Source organism: Musca vetustissima, unplaced genomic scaffold, assembly GCF_032173495.1.
Source record: "Musca vetustissima isolate MV318-11 ecotype Yass unplaced genomic scaffold, APGP_CSIRO_Mvet_v1 utg9686, whole genome shotgun sequence".
In the NCBI taxonomy this organism is placed as follows: domain Eukaryota; kingdom Metazoa; phylum Arthropoda; class Insecta; order Diptera; family Muscidae; genus Musca; species Musca vetustissima.
Window position 1 is genome coordinate 398,940 of NW_026883233.1, and position 21,236 is coordinate 420,175.

The 21,236-nt window shown below is 33.4% G+C and overlaps 1 protein-coding gene across 1 annotated transcript in view; it reads left to right on the top strand.

The window, feature by feature from the left end:
• Positions 1-21,236, top strand: part of LOC133330084 (facilitated trehalose transporter Tret1-2 homolog) — a 49,247-nt gene that overhangs the window by 13,801 nt on the left and 14,210 nt on the right. The window contains exon 2 of the mRNA XM_061538553.1: positions 17,312-17,486. Coding sequence (XP_061394537.1) covers positions 17,312-17,486 — 175 coding nt within the window. The remainder of the gene's footprint in view (positions 1-17,311; positions 17,487-21,236) is intronic.

Here is a 21,236-nt window from a genome sequence, read left to right on the forward strand (position 1 = left end):
AAAAAAACTAAAAACCAGTAAGGAAAGTAGTAAAGTCGGACGGGGACTATATGATACCCTTCACCACTATGGGTATATTAAACAGGACTATTAACATGAAATTGGATGAAATAAAATATGTGATATTTATCTAAATGTGAATCTACCTAGATCTATCCATAAAGTATGTAAATCGACTTCAAACAAATATAAATAAGTCATCCGTTGGGCTATGTCTGTACTTCTACAAAACGCAACTACGTAATTCTATGCTCAATTTTTTAAGTTGTGCAAAATTTGATGTCAATCTGACTAACATGAGGAGTTTGATGCCCAATTTACTTGAAATCGGGCGAAAATGTATATGGAAGCTCTATCCAAATATTAAGCGATTTCAAACAAACTTGTCACAGGTTAGGTTATACTAATTTCAGAACGTTTTGTTCCTATAAGCCTATTGGTTCCTTGGTGAATCAATTACTTGAAATCAATCTATAATAAAAGGGAGCTATATCTAAATCTGGACCGATTTTCACGAAACAAGGCAGACATCACTCTAGGCTCACTTCAGTACGTTATGCCAAATTTCGTGCAAATCGAAGGATATATAGGGACTTTGGTGCACCATTTATATGAAATAGGACGAAACTATATATGGGAGCTATATCTAAATCTGGACCGATTTTCTCGAAACTTGGCAGACATAACTCTAGGCTTCATTCAGTACGATGTGCCAAATTACGTGCAAATCGAAAGATATATAGGTACTTTGGGGCACCATTTACATGAAATCGGACGAAACTATATATGGGAGGTATATCTAAATCTGAACCGATTTTCTCAAAACTTTGCAGACATAACTCTAGGCTCAATTCAGTATGTTATGCCAAATTTCGTGCAAATCGAAGGATATATAGGGACTTTGGTGCACCATTTACATGAAATCGGATGAAACTATATATGGGAGCTATATCTAAATCTGGGCCGATTTTCACGAAACTTGGCAGACATCATTCTAGACCTAAATGATTAGGCTGTACCAAATTTCGTGCAAATCGAAAGATATATAGGGACCGTTAACATTAAATCGGTTAAATATATATATGGGAGCTATATCTAAATCTGAACCGATTTTTCCCAATTTCAATAGGGTTCGTCCTTGGGCCAAATAGGTGACCTGTGCCAAATTTCATCCAATTCGGATCATAAATGCGACCTGTACTTTGTTTACAATTTAACATGGACAGACAGACGGACGGACGGACATGCATAAATCGACTCAGAAAGTGATTCTATGCATATTCTCAAAAGGAACCATGGGTCCATCTCGATTATGTTTACCTGTTACAAACATATGCACAAAGACATAATACCCTGTACCACAGTGTGGTGAAGGGTACAAAAAGAAATATTTGGACCTATATTGAACAATGCCGTAATATCTTATTTACGGTACTGTTAAAGGAAATTATGAAGACCTATGTACCTATACTGAAAATATTCTGTAAGAAAATTTGTTATAGATATGTAAAATTAGAAGGGATTGTTATATGGAATCTACTTAAAAATATTGATCTTCATTGGAAATGAAATGAGGCTTTCAATTTTCTGAGAGTTCTAAATGCTAAACAACAGTAATTTGGACTGAAAAATCAGCTAGGGCCTTCAAAAATACCATCGATTAGATATGGAATATATCGATAGAGGCCCTTCCGTTAAAGAGGTCTTAAACAATGTAAACATTTTGTATGAGGAAACTTTATTTTTAAAATGGAATTGTAATTATTCCAAAAGATATTTTTGCAACCCATAATTCAAATTCCTAATATGAAACCAGTGCGCGCAGCAGTATAGTCGGACGGGGCCGACCTATATTCTGAGCTGGGGCATCCCAAAATTATTATCTGATCATCGCCGAAAATTATAATCGTTGTTCTTGATCATAACTGGACCCTCATCGAACATTTCAAAGCGATCAGCGCTATATTTCCGCCATCCAGTGTGGGAATGGGGTACTAAATAATAAATGAATACGTAAGCACATGTAAATATTTAAGTGTAAATTCCACATCCGAGTACATACGACAATATAATTGGTATAAATTTAAAGGTCAACCACTCCTCTTGGATATACTATCAACTTCTTGTGACTATGTCCTTCAGGGGTAAATATATACGCCCCAAATTACAAATTTTGTAATTTTACACACAAAATGCAGGGTCCATTTGACACGCTAAATATTGACCGATTTTTATCAAAACATGCATTCATATTCTTTGGTCAGATCCCCTTCTCCATGTAAAAATTCGCAATGTTTGGACCATAATTGCGGCCTCTGGAGGGACCAGAAAAACCAACAAGAATTAAGTTTTTGGTCCATTTCATCGCCTAAATATTAACCGATCTTTAACAAATACTATAGGGGTCTTCATTGACCAGAACCCACCCTACATGCAAAATTTTGTGAAGATTGGTCCATAACTGTGGCCTGTATCGTGCTTACAAATTATAATGGACAGACAGACCGACGGACCGACCGACACACATGTCTAGATTGATTCAGCTAGTCGATAAATGACGATCGGTATACTTAAAGGTGGGTCTAGGACCAATATTTCGCGGGGTTACAAACTCTTGGGGCTGCACAAAACTATAATACCCTGACAACATAGTTGTGTACGGTGTAAAAATTACCTTAATTTCCATTATTTATTATTAGTGATTGCATGGTATTCATTCTTCTGATATAGTATGCGGACAAAGTTTCATTTATATTTTTTCCAAATCTTCTAAATAAACAAAATTATATATCAAATATATGTATATAGGGTATCATAAAAGTTTAGCAAACATCATTTTCTTGGTATTATTCACCTAATCTAGATGCAGACAAATTTTCACCTAAACGGCTTCCGTATTTCCCAAAACAACGCATAATTTAAAAAATTATATATACATACATATATCAAATGCATATATTTAAGTAATTTAGAAGTGTGTGTGTATGTTTCTCAAAGTAAACATATATAAAAAAATTTAGCAAACATCTGCTTATGACATATATATCTATCTTCCAGAATTGTTATCATTATCAAAAAAAAAAAAAAAAAACAAATATTTGCAAATTATTTTATTAGCAGATTTAAATTTCCAAATCATAAATATTAAGATTTACGAACAAATAGAAAAACGGCAGAAATGGTTATTTTTTATTGGAAAATTTCCAATACCTACTCTTTAATAAAATATTAAATGTTTGTTCACCAAACGACCAGGTAAAACATCAGGAATATGTTTGGTAAAAGAGAAAAAATAAGAACGATATTTGTGGTGCTATAGCTATGTTTGTAACTGAATTATCTAAAGGAGTTTAGGTCCCACAAACACCTCACAAAACATCGACAATATTACGCATAAATTTACGGTATTCTGAAGGTCCTATCACAATTTTTAACCAATTAGGCTATAATTTGGTATTTTATAAGTTTCGGTATTGGTATTTTTGTCCTTTACGGGCTCAAATACTCTATGAAATTAAATTTTTAAAAGTTCGAGTTTTCCATATGATTTTTTGCATAAAAATAGCTAAAGCTTAAAATGTTTATATTAAAAAAGCTAGATACCATTGTTATTATTGTTAAGCCATTAAAATTGACTATGTCTTCCTTATGAAACCTGGTGTTGCCATGTGAATATTGATAATTATATAAAATATTATACGAATTTAAATTTTATTACGTCTAGTTGTGAAATTCCTATGTAATCAATCAAACATTTACCGACAAGAAAATTCCATCATCATATTTTGCAAATCACTTGCCGCAATTCTTATCATCACCTTGAAGAGAAAAAGGAAAACATTTGTCATTTCTAAACAAAATTTTAGAAAATGAATACAAAACACAAAGAAATCAATACAAAGAAATGGAAAATGTGTGCAGAAGCATTTGTAGGCCAATTTTCGACGATAGAAACCTTTATAGGAATTTAATCGACTATATATCAACTTTTGTAGGACTTTTATTGACGATAGAAATATTTAGATAGAAGCCTGCAGAGGACTTTTATCGACCTTTAGCGATAGAAGCATTTTGTCGCTTGCAGAAATCTTTATAAGCTTTTTATATCGACGACAAATGCCTCCATAGACCATTTATCGACTATAGAAGTCTTTATAGGCATTTTCGACGATATAAGCCTTTATATGCCTTTCATTAACAACAGAAGCATTTATGGGCTTTTTATCGCCGATAGAAGCCTTTATAGGCATTTTTACGGCCCTTTCGTTTGGCCTTCTATCATAAATAGAAGACTGTATAGCCTTTTTATCAATGAATGAATCCTTTATAAGGGTATATAAAGATTCATTCATTGATAAAAGAATTGAATAAGACTTTTGTCGACAATAGAAGCCTTTATGGGCCCTTTATCGACAAATGAAGCATTTATAAACCATTTATTTATATTTTCATGGACCTAGTAGTATTATCTATGAAATTGGATATTTTCTTCTTCGTAAAGAATTTTAAATATTCTTTCCTTTATATGGGGACTATTTGACCATATAAAGGTCTCCCATTTTACATGGTCATAAAAGTATTTTCCAACCGAAGTGGCTATAATTTGGCATTTTAGCTTCTAGCTGGGTAATCACATCTTTTTCCCATAAAAATTCAATATAGATTCATAATTTTACGTAGACCCAATGTGAGATTCCCACGCCATTTTAGGCATTTGCATGGTCCTAGGCGCGTTTTCAAAGTGAAGTGGATGTAATATCACATTCCGGGTTTTGAGGTGGGAAAAAATCTCCTGGCGGACAATTTACAATAACTTAGACCCGATCAATCAACTCTTTTTCCAATAAAAATTCAATATATGTTTATAATTTAACGTAGACCCCCTTTGTAGGTCCAGTGCCATTTTAGGTATTTCTAGGTGGAAAACATTTCATCGTCCTGGTTTTGACAGACATTGTTTTTAGTGTGCTGCCGATTTGTTAATTTGACATTTCTTCTTCTTTTTAGAAAAGAACCGCCTAGTAGACAATATATAATTACTTAGATCCGATCGATTAAGATATTGTCAATGCGTGGGGTAACATTAGATCGGTTTATAAATTAAGGTTTTGTGGTAAATATGGAATACATATTATATTTTCTAGAGAAATTAAATATCTCAGAAAAAAGTGAACTCGGCCAATGTTTTGTAACATTCCGAATTATAACGGCAATGTGGGTCAAACACCCTTTTTATTAAATTTCAATAACCTCCAGCACACGTGAATAACTCACATAATTCAGGGTTCATAATTTTTTTCCTACCAGCGATATGTGTATATACAAAGATTAACTTGGCCAATAAAATAATAAAAAGAATTTATTTTACCAAGATAAAAAGTTAAAAGAACTTCAGCCCCACACATTTCGAGGATATACAAATATTTACGCTGTATTTAGTAGGTTAATTGTTGGTTAAATTGTTAAAAAAAAAACAATTGTTTATACAATAACATATTAAACCGTTTAAATGTTTTTAAATTTCTTTTGCAATTATATTGAATATCCATATATTTGTTTATGCGGCCAATTTGTTTATAATTAATGGGCAAAAAAATATAGCTTTTTTATTGCTTTTGTTTTTAAAAAAATTAATTAACCTTCAGTGAGAATAATGAACAGAAAAAAATCAATTCTATAGGACTAGACAATAAAAAAAGTACGGTAAACAAAATCCCACCATGCATTAGCAGCCCTGACGTTTAACAGTTTTTTTCGTGGGCCCACATTTGAATGCTAATCAGAACAAAAAAATCTTCCTCCCGAAACATATGACAGAACATTAAGACAATAATAAAAAACCCTCCACAACACAACAAAACCAATAACATTAACATTAATAACTAATACAAATAACAATAACAGTTTTTTTGTTCTTCTATTGAAAGCAAAAGTTCATTGTTCAAAAAAATACTAGAAGAAATCTCGCACACACACACACATACAGACAATTCCCCCGACATCAAATAAGTGATTTGCCAATTTCATGGCATTTTTATTTACTGACGTTCGAACTTCAATAATTGATTTGTAGCCACCAGTCCATAATAATAATTTTCCCACTACTCAATAAAAAAAACGACGACGACGAAACGCCATACGTAACTCTATAACAACACACACTCACACACACACCCAAATAAATAAATAATCTCAAAATTGTGTTGTTGATAAAAAATAATAATGTATAGTGCGTATGATTTGTTATTGTTTTTTTCATTAACATTTGTTGTTATTTTTTGTTATTGTTGTTATTGTTCAAGAAGAAAAAACAATCTATTTTAAAATCGCAAAAGCAATAAAGACAGAAAAAAATCGACAGCAGCTACAAGTGGTTGCTCACTTACTTGTCAAACCATGAATGAATAATTAACTTTTTTGTTGTGTTGTTGCTGTTGTTTTTCTTTCACCTGAAACTTGATAATATGTCTGCGAATTTATTTTCACAATTTCTTTTTTTTGCGGGTGTGATATAGACTAGTTTGAAAAAAAAAACAGAAATATAAACATAAATTAATTTCATTAATTCGGCTACTAAATAATTGATAATCATCCATGAGACGCGTATCTACATTTTTACGATTATTCAGAAGCACACGACCTGCATGTGTACCATAAACAATACATTAAAAGGGATCTATTATTTCGATTTTGAGGTTAGAATTTTAAAATATATGAAGTGAAAATTGTGTTAAGTTCGATCGGAGGACTTCTGATAAAAATATTTCCAACCATCAATCGATATAGAACTTAACCTACCCACAGTCGGACTATCAGGGAATAAGGCAACAACATTTTTTTACACAATATTTTGCACAGCTTACCATCAAAAACCCGGAAACCAATTTACAGCCATTTTAATTGGAAAACGAGCCTGGAACCATCAAAATATAATGAATATTATATTTTCAAATATTATCCATATATCTGAATTTTTTGTACCCTACGCCACTATGTTGTCAGGGTATTAAAGCTTTGTACAGCCCCAAGAGTTTGTAACACTGCGAAATATTGGTCATAGACCAATATGTTTTAACACTAGAACGCCGAAGGCGGTCATTTTGACCGCTTTCCAATTTCAAGTACAAAATCAACTGTGCATTTAATGACACTTTTATTTTAAATTTGGTGATTTTTTTTATAATAAACGTAATTCTATGAGATACAAAAAGTCACCAAATTTTAAAAAAAAGTGTCATTAAATGCACAGTCGCTTTTTTACTTGAAATTGGAAAGCGGTCAAAATGACTGCCTTCGGCGTTCCGGGTTCCGAAGGTTCTAACACATGTTTGCAGAGAAATTTCGATGTAGGTCCGCATTTTGACATATTCACCCTATTTTTGGTATTTTGTTGGCCTAGCAACATTTTCCAGAGGGAAAAATGTCAAGGCTATGTGTTGACATAGCCCTGAGATATATAGGTCCTGCCCCATTTTCGGTGTTTTGAAGGTCGTACCTGAATTTTTTCTAAGTGGTTAACAAAACTCATTGCAAAAAGTATTCGACGCAGCTCCATATATCCATATAAAAATTGTTCATGTAGCTCCTTATACAGTTTCAAAACATTATTTAATTTCTGATAAGTTATAAGAGCGATGAAAAGATCATCACTCTATTATTGTGCACGTGACGATAAATTCACCCCTCTTCCTAAACTAAGTATTTGAACTAATTTAAATAGCTGGACAATTAAAATATATGTATGTATTAATTGTTTTTTAATTCATTTCAATTTCGTATCTTCTAATACACAAAAAAAATAATTGGTATATTATATGAACAGAGCTCAGAAAGTGTTGTCAATGCACGGAGTTCTGCAATTTATGAATACAATTCATAAAACTTCCTGCCAGAGAGGCAGAGCGAAAAAACAACATTGGAGTTGTGTGGCGACGGTTTTCAATGGCACAGAAACTATTTGTGGATTTTTCTATTTGTTATTTTATGATTTCTTCTTTGTTCTGTCTTGTCTCGATTTTTCTTACTTACTTACATCATGTTCTAGTTTTGCGTCATTATAACAATCCTGTACAATATTAAACTTTCGGTTCAGCTTGATGCTAATATCGACACTTATTTGTTATATTGTATTTGGTATTTTTATCGAAATAATTTGGAAAATGCATATGTGAATTTTATAGCAGCAATGTAGAGGTCGTTAACAGTGAAATAAAGAAACAATGGAATACAAAACTAGCAACAAACGAGTGAGTGGAAAGACCGTTGTTGTCAACAAGAGAAACAGTAGACAAAAAAACCAGTAAGGAAAGTAGTAAAGTCGGACTGGGCCGACTATATGATACCCTTCACCACTGGGGATACATATGTACTCTGTATCCTAACAGACGTCGCCTCTAAGGAAAATTGACATGAAATTGAACGAACTTAAATATGCGATCTTTATCTATAAGTAAACCGACTAACATCAATTCCAACACATGCCATTCTGCAACCAATTCTAAATTTCGTAAATAGATTTAAAGGACACGCACTGTTTAAAATGTATCAATCAGGCACCCATTGATTATTTGGTGTACAGTCAACATGAATAGGTCGAAATTATATATGTGAAAGCTAATCTGAACCGATATCAAGTAAACTTGCTAGATTTTTATTAATTTATGTACGTGTATGGGCCATTAGTGTACCATTTACTTAAAATCAAACGAAAATATATATAGAAGGTATATGTAACCCTATTTTCACGAAACACGCGAAAGGTTATAGTGACAGTACATTGTACAAAATTGTGTGCCGATCGGCTAATCTTTGGGTCGTTAGCCCCATTTACCTTAGATCGGACGAAAATATATATGGGAGCTATATATAAATCTGACCCGATTTTCTCGAAACTTAGCACACATCATTCTGGACCTAACTCAGTACTCTATGCCAAATTTCGTGCAAATCGAAAGATATATAGGGACTATGGTGCACCATTTACCTTAAATCGGACGAAACTATATATTGGAGCTATATATAAATCTGAACCGATTTTCTCGAAACTTGGCACAAATTTCGAGCAAATCGAAAGATATATAGGGACTTTGGTACATCATTTACATTAAATCGGACGAAAATATACATGGGAGCTATATCTAAATCTGAACCGATTTTTCCCATTTTCAATAGGGTTCGTCCTTGGGCCAATTAAGTGAGCTGTGCCAAATTTCATCCAAATCGGATCATAAATGCGACCTGTATTTTGTTAACAAAAATACATGGACGGACGGACAGACGGACATGCATTAATAGACTCAGAAAGTGATTCTATGCATATTCTCAAAAGGAACCATGGGTCTATCTCGATTATTTTTGCCTGTTACAAACATATGCACAAAGACATAATACCCTGTACCACACTGTGGTGAAGGGTATAAAAACGGTTGCAAATCTAACAACCACCAAGTGGGGGGAGATGCTGAGAACGATACCAAAAGCAAAACACAGACGATAATACATTTGTTTTTGCCAAAAGAGAGAGAGAGGTGAAAAATTAACGCAAATAGTGATAAAGTAGAGCGAAGTATGGAAATAGTGTTTATTTTAATGATAATTTTTTGCTTACTTCTACCTCACTTAGAATACAAGTAAAAATTCTTATGTTCATGAGAAAGCCACTATTTTTCCGAAATAAAATGTAAACATTTCATTAATATTAAAACTGTTTTCATATTTCGCTCTACTTTAGAACTATTTGCGCATAATAGGGAGAAAATAATCGATAAATGAAATTATGAAAATATTAAATTTTCTTCTCTGTGTAGCAAGCCAGCTAATATCCTAGCAATAAAATGAAAAACCTTGGAGATAAACTCCACCCACTATTATTATATTATCAAGTTCAGCGGTCATTGTACCGCATAAAAAAATTTGCGAAATGTTAATAAAACAATTCGTCAGCAAATATTTTTTTGGATATAATGATTGACAAAGCGATCACGCGACTATTATATTTGTTGCGTAAAATTCTATTTAATCGGACAACAAAATAACCGTACAAAAAAAAATAATAATGCAGTGTGACACTGTATGAGCTTCGTAACTATTGTTTTTTTTTCTCTATTCAAGTTCATAGCAAAGAGATTACGGCACTTGAATAGGGTGGCTGGGTATTTTTCGAATTATTAATCGATAATCGTCTTGTTTACTTTACTCGACATATATTGGAACAAATAGTAAATGTTGGCGAATTTTGTTTCACATTTTTTTAAAGATAAGAGACAATGTTTTGAGTTTTTTGACATAGCAATGAAATTTGTTGAATTTTTTTGCTAGTTTCTTTACGGTTAACGGCGGTCGGACGAACTTGGGGAAGGAAGTGAAAGTGTGGCGATTTTTATTTGACAAATTCGTGTGCCACTTAAAAATGAGTATTGAAATATTTATTTAATATTATTTGTTGGATTGCTAAATGATAATAATAGTCGAACATAATTTCAGAATTTTTTGAAAAAAGAAAACTTATCTATAAACTTTTGAGAATATCTTTAAAGGAATTTTACCAAAAACTGTTGATTATATAGTAAATAATGTTGCAGAGTTTTTTTGAGGAACCCTGTTTGAACGGAAAAGATCTCGAATTTAAGTAGATTTTTTGCAGCATATATTTTTTGATATCATAGTTTTTGATACAAAATATTTTTTTATTTAAAAAGGGGAAAATTTCACCATTATGAAATACTCAACATACGTGTTTTCATCAAATATTATTCTAAACAAAATTACCTTATCTTTAGTTTTATTTATTTTATTATCACTATCAGTAGTTGAAGAGTGACCTTTAATACTGATTTGTTTTGCAAAAAATAATCTTGACATTAACCTGCTTCCACCACTTATAACCAGTATGAAACCACCAAAGTCGAATGGGAATGTATATTTGATGGCCATTAAAAGCATTAAGGAAAGGACCAGAGTCGAATAAATGTAATCTTTGATGATTTTGACTGTATGTGCCAATCGAGTAGAAGTAATAGCATACTCGATGAATCGGACAAGAGAAATGTTCTTGATTTATCTATGCAAAATTTCATCTCAATCAAACAAACTTATTGTCTTTGATTCACCATTTAAATGAAATAGCTCGAAATTAGATTTATGGATGATTTATCTAAATCTGAACCGATATACAACAAAATGGCATGTCAATGGCAGGGAATGATGCACCACTTACATCAAATCAATCGAATATGTTGGAAGTAAATTTAAATCTAAACTAATTTTCCACAGAATTGAATTAATGAATGTTTTTCATAGCTTTGATGAAAATGTTACATTGCTTTAATGAACTTTTTTCATTGCATTAATGAAGAAGATACATTTCGTTAACGAATATTTGTCATTTTATTAATGTAACTTTTTCATTGCATTAATGAAGAAGATGCATTTCGTTGACGAATATTTGTCATTTTATTAATATATAAGTTTCATTGCATGAATATGTTTCACTGCATCAATGAAAAAGTTTCATTGTATTAATGAAATATTTCGTTAATTTTACATTAATGAATTTATGAACGATTTTAATTGGGTCTACGGGTTAAATATGAAATTATGAACGATTTTAATTGTTGAGAAAGAGATATTATCATCAAGAAAAAAACTTCGAATAGATCCCTATGTAGGGGTAGACCCAATATTAGTTAAATTTTTGTAAAAAATGTCCCTATGTTCGGCCAAGCTCCTAGCCATGTGGTTTGCATTCAAAATTTCTTAGAAAGGTCCGGTAGTTCATATGGTGACTATGTCATTGTAAATTGTCTGCTAATAGACAGCTTATTACCGACACTCAGTGCCAGAACGGGCCAAAATATAAGCGGGACATTTGCATAAAATCGTGAACATATGCTGTAAACTTTCTGAAAATAATAGTTTTATTCATCAGGAATCCGGAATGTTAATATACAGCCACTTCGGGAGAAAACATCGCTTCCGCCTTTCGTATGGGGCCTAAGCCAAAAGATGGAACATTCAAGAACATGGAATGCCAAATTAAAGCCACTCCGGTTTCTCAATCCATAAATGTATGCAGATAAGACGGAATCTTGATATAGGGCCAACAATTCAGAATGTCAAATTATTGTCACTTATAGGGGGATAATGCGGCTGAAACTTTCAATACACCGAAAATAGGGCGGCTTTTTATTGCGAAGACTAAGTCCAAATCTTGACCTAAATTAAAAATGTTCTGCTTATATCTAAGTAAACCACCAAAACCCCGCAATGCGAAATTACAGTTATTTCGGCGAGAAAATGTGGTTAAAACCTTCAACGTATTTTTTAATGGGAAAGATGTAACTGTGAGAACCCAAAATACAGTTATTGCTTTGAAAAACATGGCTAAGGTCCCCAAAAATTTTGGTAGGGAGATTTTTTTTTGTGGTTAGTCTCTCCACAATATCGAAATTTGAGAGGCAGCGTTGTATGGGGATTACACTATAAGTGGATCAATAATTTTTGTTAGAAAAATTTTCTAACCATTTCGAACCCAAAATACCAAATTACAGCTTGTTATGTTGAAAAATGTGTCCCACCTCACCAAAATTCCGAATATTGTAGGCTATCCTAAGAAATCATCCATTTTTAATACCAAATGTTCTAGAAGTACTAGAAATATATATGTGCAAAATTTCAAGCTCATGGGTATGGCTAAATCGATATTCTGATCAAAAATATATATACTCGTCCGCCTCTACCAATGTTGCAAACGGGGAAAGTATGTATGGCAAATTGCTGCCAGGAGAAAAATAATTATTTGACTATAGACTCTCTGGCTTCAGACCTGGCAAATCCACCATAGACCAGATTTTTACACTGCAAAGACCTACGAAAAACACATCGACACATTCCACCTATTCGCCGACTATAAAGCCGCATTCGAAAGCCCTAACCGCATAAAAGTTTTTAAAGTCATGTCTGCATTCGGCATTCATGCAAAATTAATACGGCTATGCAGAATAAATTTAACTGGCACAAGGCCAGCAGTTTAAGTCGGAAAGGACCTCTCGGAGCCCTTCAATACAGAACGAGCATTCAGACAAGGTTACAGTTTGTCATGTGACCTTTTTAACATCCTACTAGAAAATGTCATACGAGATGCAAAGATGAACAGAAATGACACTCTGTACACCAAGATTTGAACAAATTTAGGAGTCTGCCAATGTGGTTCTGTCAGTAAAGCTGATGGTATGAAGGCGCAAGACGTCCATTAGACTCGGACAGACTGTGGATTTTGAAAACTACAGCTTTGAGGTAGTCAACGATTTTATATACCTCGGTACAGCCTCTCGCCTAACCAAACTCACACTGTATGAAACACTGATGCTACTCGTGTTCTTGTATGGATCTGAAGCATGGGTACTTGCGCAAACAGAGGAGTTGGAGAAAAATTCTCCAAAAGATATATGGGCTATCTGCGCCGACGGTGAATATCGACGTCGAATGAAACACGATCTATACTATCTACGGAAACACGATCTATATACACGGACATCGACATAGTCAGGCGTATCGAGCTGCAGCGACTACGGTGACTAGGCCATGTTGTGTGAATGGATGAGGATGCCCCAACTCAAAAGCCTACTGATGGTTCACGCAGAAGGGGAAGGCCTAAATTAAACTGGACAATTTTTCTAACCCCAAATTTTCTAATTCCCAACGAGAACTCAAAATATTAAATTACGGCTATTTTGGTCGAAAAACTCCCAAAAAATGATCGATATATGGACAAAACGTGGATCATTTTCAATACCAAACTTTCTAGGTATATTATCAATGAATGTGCAAAATGTTCAAGAGGCATGCATAGTTCAATCCGGAATCCGGAATGTTAAGATACAGCCACCTCGGGAGAAAACATCACTTCCCCTTTCATATGGGGCCTAAGCCAAAAGGTGTAACATTCAAGAACATGGAATCCCAAATTAAAGCCACTCCGGTAGGAAAATGCTTCTCAGTCCATAAAAGTATGCAGATCGGACGGAATCTTGATATAGGGTCAAAAATTCTGAATTTCAAATTATTGTCACTTATAGGGGGATAATGCGGCTGAAACTTTCAATACACCGAAAATAGGGCGGCTTTTTATTGCGAAGACTAAGTCCAAATCTTGACCTAAATTAAAAATGTTCTGCTTATATCTAAGTCAACCACCAAAATCCCGCAATGCGAAATTACAGTTATTTCGGCAAGAAAATTAATGAGAAGGGTGTAACTGTGAGAACCCAAAATACAGTTATTGCTTTGAAAAATATAGCTAAGGTCCCCAAAAATGTTGGTAGGGAGATTTTTTTTGTGGTTAGTCTCTCCACAATATCGAAATTTGAGAGGCAGCGTTGTATGGGGATTACACTATAAGTGGATCAATAATTTTTGTTAGAAAAATTTTCTAGTTCAATCAATCTCCAACGAATACTTCAAGGTGTTGCAAACGGAAAGACAAATTTAAGATATACTCCACCTTGTAGTGTAGGGTATTATAATGAGTTTGCGAAATTGATAACAAACCGTTAAAAACTAGTTATCACTTTAATTATCTCAAAATTATCTAATTTCAAAAGGTGTAGATTTGACTTCTGTGACTACTACGGAAACAAATACATAATTTATCATTGTTATGCATAAACTTCAATAAATAATCAACTTGTTAAATATTATAAAACTGAATTTATATGACATAAACAATTTATTAAGATAATGAAGAGAAATAAGAGATAATTTATTTTACTATTGCGTAGGTCCAAATTTTGAATAAGACAGAATTCAGTAGTACAACAATTTAAATAGTTATCGGTTAACTTATTTTATACTTACTGACTTTATACTGATTTTCGACTCATTATATGGCAGGGTTCGGCTGTCTTGGGTATTGATAAAATTTTAGAAAATGTTTCCTACTATATATTTAAAATAAATTTTGAGGAGACATTATGACGTCTTACTCGTCCAACTCATCATCTGGTACTTTTCCCATATGAAATTCTGATAATAATTTATTATCGCAAACCTTCATCAAATATCTTTAAAAAATAAATAAAATGAACTCACAACCCACCTCATTTCTCGCAAAGGTACTTTACGGAATATAAATTAAATATTAAATAATGTCTAGATTTACAACAAGTTGACTTAACAAATACACCTATTTCGAGTGCATTATATTGTAAATTGTTGACGCTGTTCATTTGTATTCTTATTTATAAGAAACCAGTAAGGAAAGTAGTAAAGTCGGACTGGGCCGACTATATAATACCCTTCACCACTTTTGGAATATACTTTCGAAGGAACATTGACATGAAATTGAACGAACTTGAAGATGTTATCTATATGCCTTTCTGGAACCTATGTTAAATTTCAATTCATTTGGGCAAGTTTAGAGTCGTTTGTGTACAGTAGGTCAAATTTATCTAAATCGATTTAGAGCGCCTGTTTGAAATATATATCAGTTCAGTATGCTATGACAAATTTCGTGCAAATCGTGCAATTTACATTACATCGGACGGAAATGTATATGAGAGCTAAATCTGAACCGATTTTCTCCAATTTCAATAGGGTTTCCCAATTGGCTCCATGACCTACATGACAGACCTTTTCATAAAAATGTGTATAACCAAATCGCAAAATGGCTAACCTAACCTATGTCCTCGATATCCTCATGAATCTACGCTGGGATGTTGGCGTATATGGGAAAGTTCGCATGGTATTAAATCACAAGATTTCCGTCGCCAATTGGGATTACCTCTTCGAGAGATTACACGGTTCGAAAACTTTTCCAGTGAAAAACCAATGATTTCATTGCTTGCATTGGACCAAGCACGGGCTTGATGAAATAAAAGTTGTCCGGATTACTGCTATTGATCCGACCTCATTTAAAAAGGTTACCTTAAGAATCAAAAATGCGAGAAGGCATGTTGAGGCTTCTCAACAACAGCTCTAGGGATTTCCAAGCCTCTGATGACGTAGCCGCCCACCGAGCTGGAAATTGCTTCTATTCCGTATAACTTCTATTCCGTATAAACTTCTGTGTTTTCCGAGCATCAGATGTATAATTCTTCTTTTGACGTATCCACCCACCGAGGTGCAAATGGGCCTCATCAGTAATCGATTGAATTCCAGATAATTTTCAGTCATTCACACACCACAATGAGCAAAGACATAACTTTAATGATGATCGAACGACGCTGAGGATAGAGATGATTCTTAATAATAACATCTGGGGTTTCCGAACTTCAAAATGCTTCAACGTTCAAAATGACTGTTGTGTCAGCCAATAGGAAATACACGAAGTTGTTTCTAATCAACTAAATTTAATAACTCTTAAAAATGGCGCCCAATTGCAATTAACGAAAAGGAACATTTTGACGAGCAGCATGAATAAAGTGATTATAAATTGATATTCCTGGTTTTTGGATGCTGATAGGTTTGGCTAGGTCCATGTTTTGACATAGCCCCCATATAAAGGTCCCACTCCCTTATTGGGTATTTTTAACGTTTTAGTCGTCTTTTCCAACCGAATGAACTATAAATTGAAATTCTGGGTTCTTGTATGGAGAAAAACATATTTGCAGAGCATGCTCAATATAGTTTTATATTTTGACCCGACTCTCATATAAAGGCCGAGTTTCGTTATCGGTATTTTGAAGGTTTTCGACACACTTTTAAACCGAAATGGTTATAGTTTTTCATTTAGAGATTTTTAAAGGTGATAAATATCTTTGCAGAAAATGTCCAGTATAGACGCAATTTCCCACCAATGTGAATGTAATGTGGAATTTTGGGGTCTTGGAGGGTGAGAAACATATTTGCAGACAATTTTCGATATAAGTCGATATTTAGACGAAGCCCCCATATACAGAACCTGACATAGTTCTATATAAAGGTCCCAACTTAATTACCGTATTTTAGAAGGTTTTACCTGATTTCTTCCTATATTGATTCTCAGGCTATATAAAAGCCCATTCATGCCCATTTAACTGCAATTTCTCTGAAAAAATAATCCCCGACGCAAAAAACATCCATACAATTCAAAATCTATAAGTGTTACAAACAATGTATTAAACTTAAACAATCTCTATCTAACACACTCAAGATCCCTCTCCCCATCACTTTTATTGAGTGTGAAAAATACGATTATACCCTCCTCCTCCACCACCGAACCGTTTAAATATTTACTTTACTTTTATTTAACCGCATTAAAACTGTCTGTCTAATTTAATTGTGCATTTTTATTTACGTTCTGTCTTTTATTTCTTTTCTTCTTTTATCTATACAGGGAAGATGAATACAGCAAACTAGCGCCGACAAAATTCAATTATCAAATCGTACCGGCAACAAATGGCAGCAATCACAACAACAACAATAGCATCGAGACAACGGATATATATCGGCAAAAGCAGTGTGACAATGAACACGACCATAAAACAATTAAACGGGGTATTTACCACCAGGTGGGTAGTAGTGGTGTGCAAATTGGACAACATTTAACACTTGTTTCATATAAATAGATAAACATTTGGCTTTTTTATTGTAAAACCCAATCGGGAACTACAACAACAACATCATAACAAAACAAAAAGAAATTAGATTTCAAAATAATAACAATGGTCATGGGCATTGCCAAAAAATTAGCTACCACCCAAAATACGATTTCAAAGTCTTAAATTTTGGCAATCTGAAGGTGAAATAGTGTAACAGAATTGATAAAATGTGGTGTGTTAAAAAATGAGAATAAGTGCAAGTGTTATATTAACGTAGGTTAAGGTAACAACTAGCTAAAATTTTGGCAAATTATATTATTTACCATAAAATTAAATATATTGGAAAAGAAAAAATAAGCCAAAGAAGAAATAATTAAAAAATAATAAAAATTAAAAAAAAAAGTTTCCCATACCGGGAATCGAACCCGGGCCTTCTGGGTGAAAGCCAGATATCCTAGCCACTAGACCATATGGGATATATTAAGCCGATGGCAGAATGTGTGTTATAACAGCTGATAGCAGCAAAACACTTTTGTGCTCAATTAGTTTCATAATTCTCTTTGTTAGGTTTCTCTTTCAAACACAAATTACTCTTTTTATGGCGTTGTTAAGAGCATAGTTGGGCAGACGTGCACACCAGCGTTGATGCGTTCTCTTAACATTTTTTGATGTTAAAACAAAAATAAACATTAATGAAATTTTTTCCGAAACTTTTTTAATGAGTTTATTTTTTAACTTCCTTGGATATTATTTATGCTTTAAAAATAATAAATTTAATAAATTCCGAAGAATAGTTCATGTTTTTATTTTCCCTTAAACATTTTTTAAGAGAAATTTTGCCCACCATTGGTTAAGAGTTTGGTAAAAAATAAAAAAAAATCGTGTGTGTGTGTGCTCACAGCAAACATAGGCTGATAATATGATATTATTATTATTATTTCTCTTAAAAAATGTTTAAGGGAAAATAAAAACATGAATTATTCTTCGGAATTTATTAAATTTAATATTTTTAAAGCATAAATAATATCCAATGAAGTTAAAAAAAAAAAACATTAAACAAATTTCGGAAAAAAATTTCATTAATGTTTATTTTTGTTTTAACATCAAAACATGTTAAGAGAACGCATCGACGCTGGTGTGCACGTCTGCCCAACTATGATATCAGACTATGGTTGCTGTGAGCACAGCCTGATATCGACCAAATTTGAAATAAATAAAAATTTTAGTTACTAAATATTTGGCGATTATTTTTTTTAAAGAAACTGATTTTTATGAAAATGGTGTAACGTCCGGCCGAAGCCTTGACTTTTTATACCCTTCACCACTCTGTGGTACAGGGTATTATGTCTTTGTGCATATGTTTGTAACAGTCAAAAGGAAACGAGATAGGCACATGGTTCCTATTGAGAATATGCATAGAATCACTTTTGAAGACGATCTATGCATGTCCGTCCGTCTGTCTGTCGGTCTGTCCATGTTAAATTGTGAACAAAGTACAGGTCGCATTTATCATCCGAATTGGATGAAATTTGGCACAGCTTATTGCTTTGGCCCAAGGACGAACCCTATTGAAATTGGGAAAATCGGTTCAGATTTAGATATAGATTCCATATGTATTTTCGTCCGATTTAATGTACACGGTGTACCAATGTCCCTATATATCTTTCGGTTTGCAGGAAAATTGGCACAGCGTACTGAATTAGGTCTAGAATGATGTGTGTTAAGTTTCCTGAAAATCGGTCCAGATTTATATATAGCTCAAATATATATTTTCGTCCGATCTAAGGTAAACGGTGTACCAAAGTCCCTATATATCATTCGATTTTCACGAAATTTGGCACAGCGTAATAAATTAGGTGATGTGTGTTATGTTTCCTGAAAATCGGTTCAGATTTAGATATATATCCTATATATTTTTTCTTCCGATTTTATGTAGGTTGCAGAATGACATGTTTAGGATCCAATTTCATTGTACTGGGCTTTCAATAATTCGACGTCTGTTAGGATTCATCTGTTGAATATACCCAAAGTGGTAAAGGGTATCATATAGACGGTCCCGTCCGACTTTACTACTTTCCTTACTGGTTTATTATGGAAATATTTTGAAATTAATTGCCCAAAATCTATCAGAGACCTCTGTCTCTTAAAAAGGACAGTAATATACCAAATATTCGGTACGTCAACTAAATTGTAATGGACCATTTTTATAGAAAAATCAATAGGAAAATGTGGCTAAATTCTAAAATCGAAATTTTCTGAAAATTCTATCAAAATATTCCGCCCATTTCCGGTATTTTCAAGGCCCTAGACACTGAAATTTGGCATTTCAGTTTCTCAAAAGTGTTTGCGGACAATTATAGGAATTTTGAAGGATATAGATTAATTTGTCAACCCAAAGTGCTGAAATTCGAAATTTCTGATTCCCAGAGCAATTTTAAATTTTCCCTCTGAATCGAATTTTTTTGTGAGAATATCCCTATCCGTTTTTATAACCTTCACCACACTGTGCTGCATATGTTTGAAACAGGCAAAACGAATCGAGATAGATTCGATTGAAACCTGAATTAGGTCTTGATTGATGTGTGCAAAATTTTGTTGGAATCGGTTTAGATTTAGATATATCTTCCATATATAGTTTCGTCCGATTTTATGTAAATGAAACACCATACTGCCAATTATTTGTTCGATCAGACAATATTTAGCATTTGGTATTGAAATTACTATAGGTTAACGCCCGATTTGTTTTGTTGAAATCGGTTCAGATTTAGATGTAGCTCCCATATATGGAATTTAGTCCAGAATAGTGTACCAAATAACATAAGTTGGATAGCACACATAGTCGACCCGTCCGACTTTTGATCTTCCCTCCCTGTTTTTTTTTTTTTTTGAAGTTTATACCCCGGACATCACGAAGTTGTATAGAGAGAATGGCCAGCAGTATTGCTCCGGAAAAGCATAATTCAGAAAAGATCGCGAAATATTGCCTGACTCGGAATAAAGAACCGCAGAAATTTAGAATTCAGTGGTAGTTATCCGCAGAAGTCGGCCCATTCCGACCATACTGCTGGTTAAGGATATAGACTCATTTTTCAGCCGAAGATAATGTAATTGCCTTGTCGGAAATTTTAAATTTTCCAAACCAAACTTTAAAACAAAATTTTCTATGAGCACATTTCGTCGAATTTCTGGTATTTTTAGGGACGTAGATACGGACAATTGATATATCGGTTTCTCAAAAATAAAGGTTCCCAATCGATTTAGGTGTTTTGAAGGATATAGTTTAATTTTTTAACCGAAGGCTGTAATTCAGAATTTAAAATTCCAAAAGTTAACAAACCTCCTTGCATGCAATTTTGAATTTTCCAAATCTAACTCCAAAATCGAATTTTATGTGAATATCCCGGCTCATTTTCGATACTTTCTATATGGTTCCCAATTTTTAACTGAATAGGCAGTAATTCGCAATTTCAAATTCCCAGAGTTTAACAGACCCCCTCTTCCTTGTCCGGCATATTCAAGGTCCTGACCGCTTTTCTCGAACTAAGACACTGACATTTGGTATTTTGGTGTATCAAAAGATCCTCATAAAAAATCAAATGTTCTGCCTAAAATCCCGATATAAAGTTCCCTATCGATTTTAGGTACTTTGAAGGATGTCAAACCGGACGGGATATTTAGTAACTAAACATTTGGCTGTTTTTGTGAATATTTTGTAAACGG